The sequence below is a fragment of the Heloderma suspectum genome, chromosome 9 (genome assembly GCF_057233095.1).
Source record: "Heloderma suspectum isolate Gila_16-S chromosome 9, 16-S_ref, whole genome shotgun sequence".
Taxonomy (NCBI): Eukaryota; Metazoa; Chordata; class Lepidosauria; order Squamata; family Helodermatidae; genus Heloderma; species Heloderma suspectum.
The window spans coordinates 1,731,520-1,746,490 of NC_139466.1; the positions used below are offsets into that span (position 1 = coordinate 1,731,520).

At 53.6% G+C, this 14,971-nt stretch overlaps 1 protein-coding gene across 1 annotated transcript; it reads right to left on the reverse strand.

The window, feature by feature from the left end:
* Nucleotides 1-1,107: 1,107 nt before the first annotated feature.
* LOC146338308 (uncharacterized) lies at nt 1,108-14,215 on the reverse strand. Its single transcript, XM_084813434.1, has 7 exons — nt 13,938-14,215; nt 12,963-13,140; nt 9,909-10,052; nt 9,449-9,571; nt 8,648-8,893; nt 3,391-3,516; nt 1,108-2,567 (listed from the first exon to the last, which is right to left on the reverse strand). The coding sequence occupies exons 1-7, from the start codon at nt 14,081-14,083 to the stop codon at nt 2,307-2,309; spliced, it is 1,224 nt and encodes a 407-aa protein (XP_084669560.1). The 5' UTR covers nt 14,084-14,215; the 3' UTR covers nt 1,108-2,306.
* Nucleotides 14,216-14,971: the final 756 nt, after the last annotated feature.

Here is a 14,971-nt window from a genome sequence, read left to right on the forward strand (position 1 = left end):
GCCCAATAAGCCATATTGGGAAATGGGGAAGTAAGTTATACTACCAATTTCAACCGCTTCCTTCCAATAATGTACATCTTCCCCACGTATCAGTGACATATATTGGGTTTTCCACTATTATGCTTACTGGTGAAAGATATCAAATAAAAGAAAAATAATTACAAAGTTCTATAGAAGTTAACAGAAAAAGAGCATAGCTTGTTGCCTTGGAAAAGGGACTTTTCCATTAGGATTTCTTTACATGTTACAGCTGCCTTTGACTTCCTTTCCTTCCCTGCTAGCAGGATGCTTAATTTTTCTGAGTGACCTCTGATCTAGGAGCAAGTCCTGTAGCTGCCCCAGCCCAGCTTCACCCTGAAGTGCTCTCTGCGCTCTCTCGCACACTCGTCTGTTGTCTCTGCATTCACCTGAGTAATGGTTGCTGCTTTTCAGAAATTATCCACTTCACTTGGAGCCCTGCAGCCCAAGCTGGCCTCTGTTGGTTGCATTTCACTCTTACCAGCCTTTCTCTAAGCAGTTGTAGTGAAGGGGCTGCTGGCAAAAGCGCATCCCTCGGATTTTCAGGGTCCTGTTGCTGACCACCTCATCTGCCAGGAATGCTAGCGCTCTTTTTGCCTATCAGCCATAGCACCTTGGGTGGAGAGGAGCACATCCAGTGTGGCAATGGTGTAAAGCAGGGGTTAGCAACTTGTAGCCCTCCAGCTGTTTTGGCCTACAACTCCCCATGAGCCATAGCCAACATACCAATGGTGAGAGATCATGGGAGTCATAGGAGCAAACATCTGGAGGTCACAAATTGCCCGCAGTTCTTTTTGAAGAAGCTTGGACCTCAGCAGCTCCCAGAGGCTCCTTTCAGAGCGGGGAGGGCGTCTTTCCCCCTCAGAGAAATCTGTTTGGGATGCTCTGACTATCTGTCAGGGATGCTCTGACTTGGATTCCTGCACTTAGCAGGGGGTTGGACTCGATGGCCTTGTAGGCGCCTTCCAACTCTACTATTCTATGATTCTAGGACCAAGAGAAAAGAATGCCTGGGACACACAGCACAGCCCAAGTGATTATATGACCCAAAGGTCATATCTAATCATCAATGAAGAAGGGCTAGTGATTGACTTTTTTTAATAAATGTTTTATTCGTGTTCTTACCCAAATTCATAGTACAGTTCACATGGATTACAGAACAGAATAAATAAACTGAAGGAATTCACTAAGCACATACCAGTGAGATGAGAGAGAGTTCATCTGATTATTAAGCATCAGTTCCATTGATTTAGTCTTTCATTGTAGAGCTATGCCCAAAGGTATCTCTTCAGAGGGGGCAGGGCGGGGGGGGGGGGACACCTTGTATGCTTCGTGCCATTTATAATGTTCATCGAATGGTACCGTGTTGCTATGAAATAATCTATTCCTTCTCCTTGATAAACTTCTAAGTTGTTAATGTTTCTGCTAATATAATGTTCCATATATTATGATAACACATTTCTGTTGTGAGGTTCTGTTCAGCAGGTGGTTGATTTCTCCACCCCGCTAAGGTGCATTTCAAATGGTGCAAAACTACAAAACAGTCATTTCTGTGTAGAGAACTGTGCAAGTCCTAAATGTGGATCACTTGAGACAGCTGGATATGCACAGCCATGAAGTGGCATAGCTAAATGTAACTGCTGATGCTTCTGTTAGCAAGCTCAGCTCAGCTGAACTGTGGAAAAGCTGGACTAGCCTTGTGGCGGCCTAAAGAGTAGCGTGTGTATTGTGGCAGAAGCTTTGTGGGGATGGGGGGACTAGCGCCCACTTCAGGTGCAGGATGGCCTCTGATCCATAAGCGCTTCTGCTGTAACAAACCGTCTGTCCTTTTTCTGTCACAGACGAAGGGTCTCCTGGCACCTTAAGCCAAGCACAGCTCCTCCTCCGGAAGATGGCATCATGGCTGCGATGCCAAGTGCAATGGCCAGAGTTACGTAGTTTGGGATGGTCGGGGCAGGATGAAGGGCGCTGGGAGCATGAGCGCCCCTCTGCTCAATAGCTGTTGCTGCTGGGCAGGCCCTGCAGACGGCACCCTGATCGGAGAGGGCAGCAGAGGGGTGGATGGGCCCTGCCTTGCCATGAAGGAGGTGTCTTGCGCCAATGGGGGGATGCACTTGGATTTGCTGACCTGTGGGCCCGCCTGGCCCTTCAAGAGGCTGGGCTGGCGGCTCCTGCAGAAACCCCTCCTGGTGGGCCTGCCTCATGCAAGAGGAGCAGAGCAGCAAAGGCGGAGCTCTCCGCAGAAGGCTCCCAGCACTTCCCCTGGCCCTGGGAGCTGCTGCTTGGCCTTAGTAGCCCCTGGGGGAGGCCGAGGCCGTCCCTTCGGGGGCATGCGAGGGCTTGTTGCACTTCTTGCACACGGTGTGGCGCTTCCTGTGGCAGCGGCTGCTGTGCCTGGGCGGTGGCGAGACGGGTGCCGGGAGCATCTTGTGGCCATTGCAGCCATGGACCAGGAGGGGCTCCTTGGCCTTGGGGCCCCTCCTCAGGAAGCGCTGCAGCACCTGCTTGTCAGAGCGCTCCTTCCAGAAGTCGTCCTCGAAGATCCTCAGCTGGGTGAAGCAGGGAGGAAGAACAAGGTGAGGGGGGGCAGCGCTAGGAAATCATGAGGGGCACAGTGCAAAGGCAGGGCGGCTTGGGGAGCTGTACTTGCAAAATGACACTAGGGCAGTGGAGCGGCAAGATCGGTTACTGCAGACACCCCCGTGCCGCGCCGCGCCGCGCCACGCCACGCCACTGGCTGAGGTGAGTCGTGGTCTTGGCTGCTGCTCTGGGTGGAATGTTCTGCCTTCCCTGGCAGCAGGAGAAGAGGGGGCTGAGGAGGGCCTCCTTGCAGCGCGTGCGCATCCTTGCCCTGCACGGAGTTCTGGTGTCTTGGCCGGGGCTACCGGCACTGTTCTTGGGACAGAGGTTGGGGAGGAGAGGTGCTTGGGGTCTGCTTAATGGGGCCTGGTGCCACCAGCGGTCCGGTGCAAGAGCCCTGCGTGGCCCCGGCGGTGGCAGCCACAGCCAGCCCTCTGTGGGAGCAGCCCCCGAGCTCTGCCGGGGCCGGCTCAGACACAGACAGGCAAAGAACTGCAGCTGCGTGGCGGGGGTGGGGATGGAAAGCCGGGAACCCTCCTCTCCCTGCCCGGGACACATCGCAAGCCATCTCTGCTCCGACGTGGCCCTTCCGTCTCCACCGCCATCCGCTTTGCCTGTGGCGAGAGGAGCAGTCCATCAACCTGCTGGTCACTTTTGGAGTCTCTGCCAGCCAGTCCTGGAGCTGCTGCCCAGCCCAGGCCAAGATTCCGGCCGGCTTTCCCCCCAGCTGAGGAACACCCTCCGCCCACCAGGCGGCACCTGTTCCCAGCGAGGGGAAATAGGGGAGCCTACCTGCTCCTCCAGCAAGGCCATCTGCTGCCTCATCTCCTCCTGCTTCTTCTGCAGCTTGGAGTTCTCCGCTTTGATGCGCTGCTGGTACTTTTGCTCCGTCCTGTATTCAGCCTCATAGATTTCGGTCTGTAAAAACAGAGTGCAGAGCCACGCAGCTGGTCCCTTGCAAGTCTCCTGGATGTGTGATGCCCTTCATGCGGAACATGCAGGGCTGTGAAAGCTCTATCCTAGCTGGCAGCTCATTTTGCTGAGACTGACACCTGGCTGGGCTCTTAGCCTCTCTTTCAGTTGTAGGGCTCCTGCAGTCCTGCCTCTTTAACAGTGCATGAGAAATGCAACATGTGCAGCTTACCCCAGCAGGGAGATGCAGGAGGGTGGAAGCCCTCACTTGCTCCGCTCGGGTGCTGTGCAGCTGCTGGTGCCACGGCCCTGCAAGAGGGGCGACGGCAGTGGTGCAGTGGAAGCGGGGCTCACGGGGCGCAGCGCCGGTACTTTCGTATTAGCAGGGATGCTCCCCTCATCTGCTGCCCCCACCCCTCCTAATTCCCTGTTCCCCTTGAACTTAACTGCAGTTCTCACAGCAGCTGGGGGGAAATTTGAGCTCACCAGGCGCTCCTGAGCTCCAATTGAATTGGGGGGGGGGTGGCCTGAGTACTCCCAGCAGCTGAGTGGGCGGGAAGTTTCAGTCTGTTTCCCGCCTCCTAGCTGAGCAGAGCAGAGCAGAGGAAGCTGCTCCAGCTGGTCCAGGGAGTACAGAAGCATGCAAACTCCCAGAGAGCGAGCAACCAGAGCAAGCGGATAGGGGGAGCAAACAGGAGTTGGCCAGGGGAGTTCAGCAGGGGAGGTCAAGGGGGAGGCCCCTAACATTTTTTTTCTTTTTTAACTAACTTTTTTTTCATTTATTTGTCTTGTAACACACACTTCCACACCAGTGGGACTCTGCTTTTAACCTCTACTGAGTAGAGGAGCAGGCATAGGCTAGTCTAGAACAATCACAGAGCTAGACACAAAAAGGGAAAAGAGGCTATGGAAGGACAGGACTCTCCAGTGGTGATGACCTGCAAGGTGTGTGCAATGTTTGTTTTCTTGCCTGAGAACAACAAGGCCTACACCTGCAACAAGTGCAAGTTGATCACGCTGCTGGAAGAAAAAGTAAGTGGACTGGAGCGGCGACTGTCAACCCTCTGGGGAATAAGAGAACACAAAGAGTTCTTGGACAGAATGGGGGAACTGCAGCAGCAAAGGGAAGACCAGAAGCTTGAATAGCAACAGCAAGATGAGGCAGTGGGAAATGCTGAGGTGAAGAAAAATGGAGTAGAGGATACTCCTTGGAAAAGGGTGACAGGAGAAGAAGAACTAGACGCCACTCTGCACCAGTGGAAGCAGTGGAGCTGTGGAACCGATTCCAGGTACTTGCGGATGAGACTGGAGGACAGCCTGCAGAGGAAGAATCACAGGGGAACCTGCATGAGAGTGAGCAAGAGGCTGAAGGCCAGTCAAGCAGAGGCGATGAAACCCAGGCCTACAACAAGAAGAAGAGTAGTAGTAGTGGGAGACTCCTTGCTGCGTGGGATCGAGACCCAAGTATGTCGCGAAGACCCGTGGACTCGCCAGGTATGTTGTCTCCCGGGAGGATGGATTAGAGATGTGACTGAAAGGTTGCCTGCACTCATAAAGCCCACTGACAGGCATCCCTTTCTTCTCATCCATGTGGGAACAAATGATACCGCCAAGCAGACCTACGAAGAAATCACGTCAGACTTTGAAGCTTTGGGAAGGAAACTCAAGAACTATGGGGCCCAGATGGTTTTCTCATCCATCCTTCCAGTAATTAGAAGAGGGATAGAAAGGGAACGAAAAATACTCCGGGTGAATGACTGGCTACGAAGGTGGTGCCGATGAGAGAGATTTGGATTCTGGGACCACGGGCTATACTTCCTGGAAGATGGGCTGTTGGCAAGGGACGGGTTGCACCTCACAAAGGATGGGAAGAATGTGTTTGGCCACAGCATGAAGAACTTCATCAGGGGGGCTTTAAACTGAATCCTACGGGGAGGGGAGATGTCATGTTGGGGGTAACAATGGACATAGGCGCATGCACTGCAATGGAGAGAACAGCTCTGATAGCGCCCAATGATAGTCTTCAGACACATGTAGGAAGGAAGCCAGACTATGAAGCACATGGTCTTCGATGTCGATATACTAATGCCCAGAGTATGGGAAACCAACCGAGCGAACTTGAACTCTTAATACAAGAGGGAAATTATGACTTGATAGGTATAACTGAGACTTGGTGGGATGACTCTCATGACTGGAATACAGCAATGAAAGGATATGACTTGTTCAAAAAGAACAGGAGGAACAGAAAGGGAGGTGGGGTTGCACTGTATGTGAAAAATACGTATCTCTGCGCAGAAATACAGGAGGATGAGCTTGGTAGCCCCATCGAGAGCATCTGGATCAAAATAAATGGAGCAAAGAATAAAAGGAACCTGGTGGTCGGAGTCTACTACCGGCCACCCATCAAGGAGAAGACAAGGATGAAACTTTTGAAAAGCAAATAGCCAATGTTTTGAGGAAGTATGATGTAGTAGTAATGGGGGACTTCAATTTCCCTGATATTTGTTGGGAGACAAATTCTGCGAAACATAGCCCGTCCAAGAAATTCCTGACTTGTGTTGCTGATAACTTCCTCCTACAGAAAGTAGAGGAAGGAACTAGAGGATCGGTCATCCTTGACTTGATCCTAACCAACAGAGATGACTTAGTGGATAAAGTAGCAGTTACAGGAACTCTGGGGGAAAGCGACCATGTTGTACTTGAGTTCTTGGTCCTAAGGGAAGCAAAAGCTGAGTGTAGTCAAATGCGTACCCTGGATTTTAGGAAAGCTGATTTTAATAAACTCAGAACAAGGATCAGTAAGGTCCCATGGCAAGCAACGCTAATGAGAAAAGGAGTCCAAGATGGGTGGGAGTTTTAAAAAAAGGAAATTCTCAAGGCACAATCACAAACCATTCCAACAAGAAGAAATGGTGGAAGACAATAGAAGAAGTCAATGTGGCTTCACAAAAAGCTTAGGGATGACCTGAAAACAAAAAAGGACACATATAGGAAGTGGAAAGAAGGCCAAGTAACAAAGGAAGAGTACAGGCAGATAGCCCAGAATTGCAGGGATGGCGTCAGGAAGGCTAAAGCTGAGAACGAGCTGAGGTTAGCGAGGGAGGCTAAAAGCAACAAAACGGCTTTCTTCAGCTATGTGCACAGTAAAAGACAGAGGAAAGAAATGGTGGTTCAGCTATTAAATAAGGATGGCAAAACGATAATAGATGACAAAGAAAAGGCAGAGGTGCTCAATGCCTACTTTGCCTCAGTCTTCTCCCAAAAGAGGGTCTATGAGCCCCCTGGCAAGGAGAAGTACAGGCTGAAGGGGCAGGATCGCAGCTTGAGATCGATAGGCATATGGTCAAAGAACACCTAATTACTTGGAATGAGTTCAAATCTCCAGGGCCAGATGAACTGCATCCTAGAGTAATAAAGGAACTGGCAGAAGAACTCTCAGAACTGCAGTCTATTCTCTTTGAGCAATCATGGAGGGCGGGGGAAGTGCCAGACGACTGGAAGAGGGCTAATGTTGTCCCTATCTTCAAAAAGGGTAAAAAGGAGGAACCTGGGAACTACAGACCAGTCAGTCTGACATCAATCCCTGGGAAAATTCTGGAGCAGATGATGAAGCAATCCATCTGGAAGCACCTTGAAAACAATGCCGTGATTACTCAAAGCAGGAGGTTGGACTCGATGGCCTTGTAGGCCCCTTCCAACCCTACTATTCTATGATTCTATGAAAGCCAACATGGATTTGTCAAGAACAAGTCCTGCCAGACGAATCTGATCTCATTTTTTGATCAAGTCACCTCCCTTGTGGACCGTGGGAATGCTGTAGACATCGTATACCTCGACTTCAGCAAAGCTTTCGACAAAGTGCCCCATGATTTCCTGATGAGCAAACTAGCTCAAAGTGGGCTAGATGAAGCAACGATCCGGTGGATCCACAGTTGGCTACAGAATTGGACTCAAAGACTGCTTATCAATGGGACCTTCTCAAACTGGGGAGAGGTAACGAGCGGGTACCGCAGGGCTCAGTCCTGGGCCCAGTGCTCTTCAACATTTTTATTAATGACTTGGAGGAGGAGGTGCAGGGAATGCTGATCAGATCTGCAGATGACACAAAATTGGGCGTGATAGCTAATGCTTTGGAAGACAGAAACAAAATGCAAAGGGATCTTGATAGACTGGAGTGCTGGGCAGAAAACAACAGAATGACATTTAATAGGGATAAATGCCAAGTTCTGCACCTAGGAAAAAGAAACCAAATGCACAGTTACAAGATGGGGGATACCTGGCTCAACAACACTACAAGCAAGAAGGATCTTGGAATGATTGTCGATCACAAGATGAATATGAGCTTGTGATGTGGCTGCAAAAAAGGCCAATGCTCTTTTGGGCTGCATTCATAGAAGCATAGCTTCCAAATCCCGGGAAGTACTAGTTCCCCTCTACTCAACACTGGTTAGGCCTCATCTGGAGTACTGTGTCCAGTTCTGGGCACCACACTTTAAGAAGGATGCAGACAAACTGGAGAGGGTTCAGAGGAGGGCAACAAAGATGATCAGGGGACTGGAAACAAAGCCCTATGAAGAGAGACTGAAAGAACTGGTCCTGCTTAGCCTTGAGAAGAGAAGACTGAGGGGAGATAGGATAGCGCTCTTCAAGTACTTGAAAGGTTGTCACAGAGAGGACAGCCAGGATCTCTTTTTGATCATCCCAGAGCGCAGGACACAGAATGATGGGCTGAAGTGACAGGAATCCAGATTCCAGCTGAACATCAGGAAAAACTTCCTGACTGTTAGAGCAATACCAAAATGGAACCAATTACCTGGGTAGGTGGTGGGCTCTCCCACACTGGAGGCATTCGAGACGAGGCTGGTCAGCCATCTGTCAGGGATGCTCTGGCTTGGATTCCTGCGTTGAACAGGGGGTTGGACTCGATGGCCTTGTAGGCCCCTTCCAACCCCACTATTCTATGATTCTATGAAATGTATTTTCCTAGCTGCATTGTGTGTGTGTGGGGGGGGGGCTTGGTTTTGAATGGGCAATTAAGGCCCCTTAGCTCTACAAAAGACCTGCTTCTGGTGGAGGTGAGGACTGCTGGAGCTGGTTTGTTGGTGTGGATCCACAGAGCTGCTTTGGCCCTCCTTACCTGGCACTTCAGGGCCTGCAGCTGGTCCTTGAGATCTGTGAGCTCTTTCTCGGTATCGGTGATGCTGTCTGGGCACTGCTGGGAAATGCGTGGGTGCAGCTGGCTGGCAGGGCTTTCGTGGCCGCAGACTTTTGCGGATGGGGCTTTGCGCTGCCTTGTTCCATTTTCCTTTGAGCTCTTTCTGGGAAGCAGATGCTGGGGGGCTGTGAATTCCTCCCAGGGCAGGGACACACATGCTTTGGATTCCTAAGGAAGAAGACAGGAAACATTCAAGATAGGTTTAATCCTGATGCCAGCATTCTGCTGCTCCTACGTCCCTTTCACCCTGAGCAGTTTTAAAGAAGTCTGATCATAATTGTGTTTTGTTTTAGATGAGGAAGGAAAGTATAGCTGCTAAAGGCATCCACCCACATCAGTAAAATTCTGTGAATGAGGCAGTGTGATTGCCCCCAAAGAGAAAGAGGGAAGGCAGGCAGGCAGGCAGGGGGTCAGAATGAACATGCAGTAGGCATGACAGGTGAGAGATTCTCTCTACCCAGTCCCACTGACTGGGTAACTAGGTGGGGAGGTCTGAGTGCATTGGAATGATCTGGCAACAGCGATCTGGTGTCTAAGAGTGCTCCCAAAGAAGAATTCCGTTTGAAACACATTGGGCTCAATAAGCATCTCCTCCCCCAGGCCTGAGGGCTGCCTCTTCCTTGACCAGCTTGCCCAGGCCACTAAGCCTCCCCGCACCCCCGTTTGCAAGGGCAGAGGAGCCCCCCCTTGGGAGGATGGGAAAGCGGCTTTTCGGGGACTCACCGGGGCTGGCTGTGCCTTCTGGCTGCAAAGCTGTTGGCCTTCAAGTCCCCGCACATACTCCTGCAAGGCCTGGCTCCGTTTCAGCTCCTGAAAGAGGCTCTGCTCATGATGTTCCCTCTTGCTCTGCAGTGGGGGAAAGGCAGGGTCACAGAACTCATGCCCAGGAAGACCCCCAGCAGTCAAAGGCTGGGCTGGCTACGGGTTCAGCCCACCCTCCACCTCTGGTATTCTGGGCCAGTGTCCCCTAACCACCCCACCTCCTCCTCCCATGCCCACCCAGGGCAGAAATCCTCCCGTATCCTGTGCCATGCAAGGGTGGCTCCGCTTTCTCCAGGCCGACCCCCTTTTCCTCACTGCAGGGTCTCCATCCTCCACCCCAGGCCTGCTCTCGGGAACTGCACTGCCTCTGCCGAACGGGGGCGGGCGGCTGACCTGCCCCAGCAGGCGCCTGTGTGCTCACCTGCTCGTGCTCCAGCTTTGCAGAGAGCTGCTGGGCTCGCATCCTGAGGGCGGCCACCTCCTCCTGCAGGGCGCCCACTTTGCGCTGCAGCCCCAGGCTGGTGGAGTGGTAGATGCAGCCCCAGTCCTGGTTGAGCTTCATTAGCTGCAGAGGGCAGAAAAAAGAGCTGGCGAGGGGCTGCGACAGACCCGCCTGGGGCAGGGCGGGAGTCGCTTGAGGTGAAGTGGCCATCTTGTGCGAAGAGGAAATGGCCTAGGAAAGCCGCTGCAGTTCTCAAAGGAAGCTTTATGGGCACAAGGGCCCTGCCTGCTCCTCCTCCTCCTCGCCCTCTTATTCTCCAAAAGGGTGTGTGAGGCAGAGGGATGGGATTGGCACCCAGCGGCTGCTGTGAGCCTGGGTCTGCTCCCTCACACCACCCAGGCGCACCCACCTGCCCCATATAGGGGGGAGAGCTCCAGGTTTCTGGCACTGGATCCCGGCGACTCACTGCCTCTGTTTTGCCCCTATTTGCCAATGTGTGTGTGTGGGGGGGGGGCAACAGGAGGGTGCCTCTTTAAAATGCCTGTTGTGTGCAATCATGGCTCATGGATGTGGACAGAGAATCCCAGTGTTTTCTTCTATGCACTTATTTCAGCGCCTGCTCCAGGATTTTAAGGGCCCCTGGGCAAGGCACCCTCAGTAGCCCCCCCCCCCCGAGTCTGCCTTCTCGCCTCCCCTGTCATCAGCTGCTGTGGCTCTTCATCCTTTTTCTCACAATTGTCCCCCCTTGCTTGCTTGGCGGTCAGGGAGCCAGGCGGCTGTGGCATTCCCTGCTCCACCTCCTCACCTCCAGCATTGCCTGGGCCAGAGCGAGAGGCAGGGGAGCCAGCAGGATGCGGGGGTGGAGAGGAGGAGCAGCTCCAGAGGGTTCTCGTGAGGGGCCCCCTGCCGGGGTGCGGGCCCTGGGCCGGTGCCCAACCAGGCCTGCCCTTGATGCCGGCCCTGACTAATTTGCTCCCAAAACTTTATCTGAGTGCTCAGGGCGGAGTAATTTTTTTTTAAAAAATAATAAGACATGTATGCAAAATCAGCATTGCAATAATGCAGTCAAAGTAAACCAGATACAGTCAGAACTTAGAAAGCTTTAAAAAGAAGAACGAAGGAAGGAAGGAAGGAGAGTGTCCCCTTCCTTCCTCCTCTCCCTTTGCAGTCAACACCCTTCAGGAAACAAGGCTTCAGGCTAGGGTTGGCAGAGAATTCCACCACGGATCTCGGGGAGGCCGAATGCCAGTGCATTTGGCCCCCCAAAATCTGTGGTGGAACGGCCCGCCCCCCCGCGGATCCCCCCGGGACGAGACTTACCTGGGGCGGATCTTCCGGGCGGCAGCGGTGGCGGTGGCAGCGGCTGGTCTTCCGACGGCTACCGCCGCCACCATTTGCAGGTGTTTTTTGTTTTGTTTTTTACACCGACGTGATAGGCTACGTAAGTTTTTACTCAGCCTAAAACGTCTGGGTAAAAAAAAAAAAAAGGCGTACGCAAATGGCAGCTACGGCTGCCGCCATTTGCGTTCCTTATTTTGGGCTGTCTTAGTCTACGTAAATAATTACGTAGACTAAGACGGCGAAAATAAGGGGAACGCAAATAGCGTCCGCTACGCTATTTGTGTTCCCCTTATTTTTGCCGTCTTAGTCTACGTAAATATTTACGTAGATTAAGATGTCAAAAATAAGGAACGCAAATGGTGGCAGCTGTAACTGCCACCATTTGCATACGCGGTATTCCCCCCCCCCCCCGAGCCCTCCGTGGCTCCAGACGGCTCTGGCCTGGCTGGGCCTGGCCGGCTGCTCCGCGGAGCCACCGCAGACCACAGCCAGCCAAGGAGGATTCCGAGGGGGGGGGAGGATTCTGGAGGGAGGGATGGAACGCCTCCCCCCCCCACCATAAACATAATCCGCGAAAGGTAAGTGATTGTTATACATTCCTACTTCAGGCTCACTCCTGTATTGGTCAAGGACTCACTTCTTTACAAATGCAGATTCTAGGAATCTCTCAGACTGCAAGGAAACAGCTAATCCACGGAGGAATATCAACGGAGGAAACGACGCGGACTATAGAGAAGCTGCCAGCAGTCTGGGCATGAACTTCTTGGCCAGACTCGCTTCGCAGGGATGCTCCTCCCTTAGGGTGGCTCCCTGCTGCTTTGGCTTCCATGAGTGGCCAACCTGGCGGAGCGCCTGAGCCCTGCCCAGCTTCACTCTGGGACAGACCGTAGCATCCCTCAAGCCCCTCCCCTCCCCACCCTCCTCCCCTGAAACCTGGGTTCTCAGGGTGGAGGAAAGGCGGGGGCGTTCAGGCTGGACCATCTGTGTGTCAAGGTCTTGGGAAGAAAGTTTCCCCTTGTTCTGGCTGTTCCCATTCTGAATCTGAGCTGCCAGACGTCTCCACACTCTCAGATTCATTCCCGACAGAGAGAGGGGCGGCGGGGGCAGGGACTGTGAAGGAACCAAGCCCGACGGTCGTCTTCGGGGAGAGCATTCCATAGCTGTGTGACCATCTCTGAAGAGTTCCTGTCAACCTTGGATTCAGCCCTTAAGCAAGTCCAGAGCTGAAGTGGTTGAGCAGAGCAGGAGGATATAGAGGGCAGAGCAGAGCGCGCACTGTCTGCCAGTCGCTGGGTGTCTCTGCCCTCCTAAAAGGCTGAAATGCCTCTCCTGAGGCTGCGTTATGGGCAATAAGAACTTTCAGCTAAAAGATGCTGGTATTTTGGCCCCACCCCTTGCCTTTGGCCCCACCCACCACTGCGATGTGTCCAGCCCCCACCCTCCAGCTTCTCCAAAATGGAATCCGACTGTCAGGGCAACCGGGGTTCTGCTCCCTGGCCACTTTGGACTCTTGCACTAGCTGAATCCGGACCTCTGGTCCTTGCTCTTGCCCAGGCCTCCCAGTACTCAGCCTCAAACCTGCCCCGACCCTTCGGCTGGCCCCCGTACATCTCCCAGGTGCGTCTCCCGCAGGCCAGGCACACCGGCTCCCTTGCTGGGGGCTTGGGTTCTTCCCCCTCCCAACACACACACCTCCGAGTTGATCTGCCGGAGTTCCGTGTTCTTGTTCAGCAGGAGCAGCTTCTCCTCGTCGGCCGAGGTCACGGTCATGTTGTCGGAGATGTAGGTGGCTATTTCCTCGGAGTCGTTCCTCTCCAGCACAGAAGGCCTGTTGTGCCCTTGGGGCGGCTCCTGCCTGGGTGTGGGAGGCCTGCATGTGCAAAGCCTGTTTCAGGGCCAAGTGCTGATTGAAAGGAGGCCTGCGCCTAATAGCCAAAGTCTGACCAGGGTGACTAAAACACATGCATGCATGCAGGAGGAGGAGTCAGGGTGAGATGCCTGCCGGGAACCTCACTGAAATCAGCCCCGGCAGAATGACATCAGCAGGCTGCAGCTTCCCCAACTGGTCCCCGGGGTTTCCCAACCTCGCTGTCCCAGGCTAGCCTTTCCATAACATGGCGCAAACTCATTTGGAAGGTGCTGGCTGCCCTGAGCCTCCTCCAGCCTTTTCTGAGGAAACCTCAGGCCATTTGCCGACCTCCTCCACCTCGCAGAATAGTTACTTTTGTTTTAATTAGCGAGGCAAATCAAGAGAACAGTCCTGTAAGCAACTGGCTCAAGGGACGCAGCGAGCTGCTTGGCAAGGCAGGGATATGAACACAGCCTCTCTCCAGCACAGCCCACTGGCCGTTGGCGCTGAAACCCCGGCACACCGAAGGAGGCCGCCTCCAGCAGCCACTGCAGGCACCTTAAGAGATGGGGCTTCAGAGGGGCATCTTTGTGAACTGCTGGACCAGAGGGGCGTGCAGCCTCCATCTCTGTGCTGTGTCCAGCCAGTCCCAGGTTTAGAAAATGGAGAGGCTGTGGGAGTGACGGAAGATGGTCAGGTTTACCTAGTGGCCCACCCGGGACCCCTAGGAGAGGTCCTCAGTCTGCCCAGGGACAAAGGAACGCGCTCTCCCTGGCCTCCAGTGTCCCCTTGGTCCAAAGAGGCATCCCTCAACCCACCTTGGAGAAGTCTGAGCAGCATCCAGCCCACGGGGAGTTTGGTCTCCGGAGTCCAGGGCAAGGTCCACAGGGGGGCACCGGCTCTGCAGGTCAGCCAGGGGCTCTGCTTTGCCATGCTGGAGCACCGGGACAGCCTCGGTCTCCATGGTGAGGGGTGGGGGGCTTCTGGAGGGGGCTCCGCTGGCTCTCGGAGTCGGGGCTGTCGGCACCTTCTGAGGCTCTGGAAGAGCAGCAGCAGCAGCAGCACCGTCTCCCTCCCCACGCTCGCATGGCCCGGCAGAACCAGGAAGTCTTGCTGGGGACTTTCACAGCGGAAAAGAGTCACTGACTGCTGGCTGCGGGATGGGGAGGAAGTTCCTCGCCCGCAGGCCCAGAGTGGGGAGATTTCTCCATTGCTGGCACAGGGCCAGATGGTCCCGCAGGCTGGCCTGCACTTTTTCCCAGCCAGGGCAGGGGAGTCCCCCGCCTCCCGCACGCTGCCCCAAGAGAGAGCAGCAGCAGCAGCGCTTCCTCGGGGTGAGGAGGGATTTGCATGGGGCCAGTCCATCCCCGTGCGACGTTTTCACCTGTAATGTTCAGTAGGGTGGCCAAGTGTCCTTTTAAATAGAGGACAGCCCTCTATTTGAAGGGCTGCCAGGGGACCACCCTCTATTTGGACGTGTCCTCTGTGTGAAGGACTTTCCCTTCCAAGTCCGGTTTAAAGATCCAGACGCCTCAGAAGGGAGAGCTCAATGGCCTCCAAGTTGCCCATCAACGACACGTGGACAGCAGATGGAGAAAGGCGCACCAGTCACCTGGTCACAGCCTTCCACACTGTGGTGAGATGTACTGTAGTTCTATTTAAATCATCATAATTAATTATTTCTAAATTTGCATCTATACATATAAATTAGCATATGCAAATGTATGCAAATAGGTGTCCTCGGTCCTATTTTTGGTAATGAATGTCTTCTTTTTTGGCAGTGGCCAGCCTCTGCCTGCCCTCCAGCCCAGTCTGCCCCACTGCATGGCCCTTGCATCCCCTGCTGTTTGTG

Coding starts and splice junctions, on each gene's coding strand:
- LOC146338308 (XM_084813434.1), bottom strand. CDS start 14,083: ATGGAGACCGAGGCTGTCCCGGTGCTCCAGCATGGCAAAGCAGAGCCC. Junction 10,053..12,962: donor TCCGGCAGATCAACTCGGAG/GTGTGTGTGTTG, acceptor TGCCCTCTGCAG/CTAATGAAGCTCAACCAGGA. Junction 3,517..8,647: donor TGCAGGCCCTGAAGTGCCAG/GTAAGGAGGGCC, acceptor CTGTTTTTACAG/ACCGAAATCTATGAGGCTGA.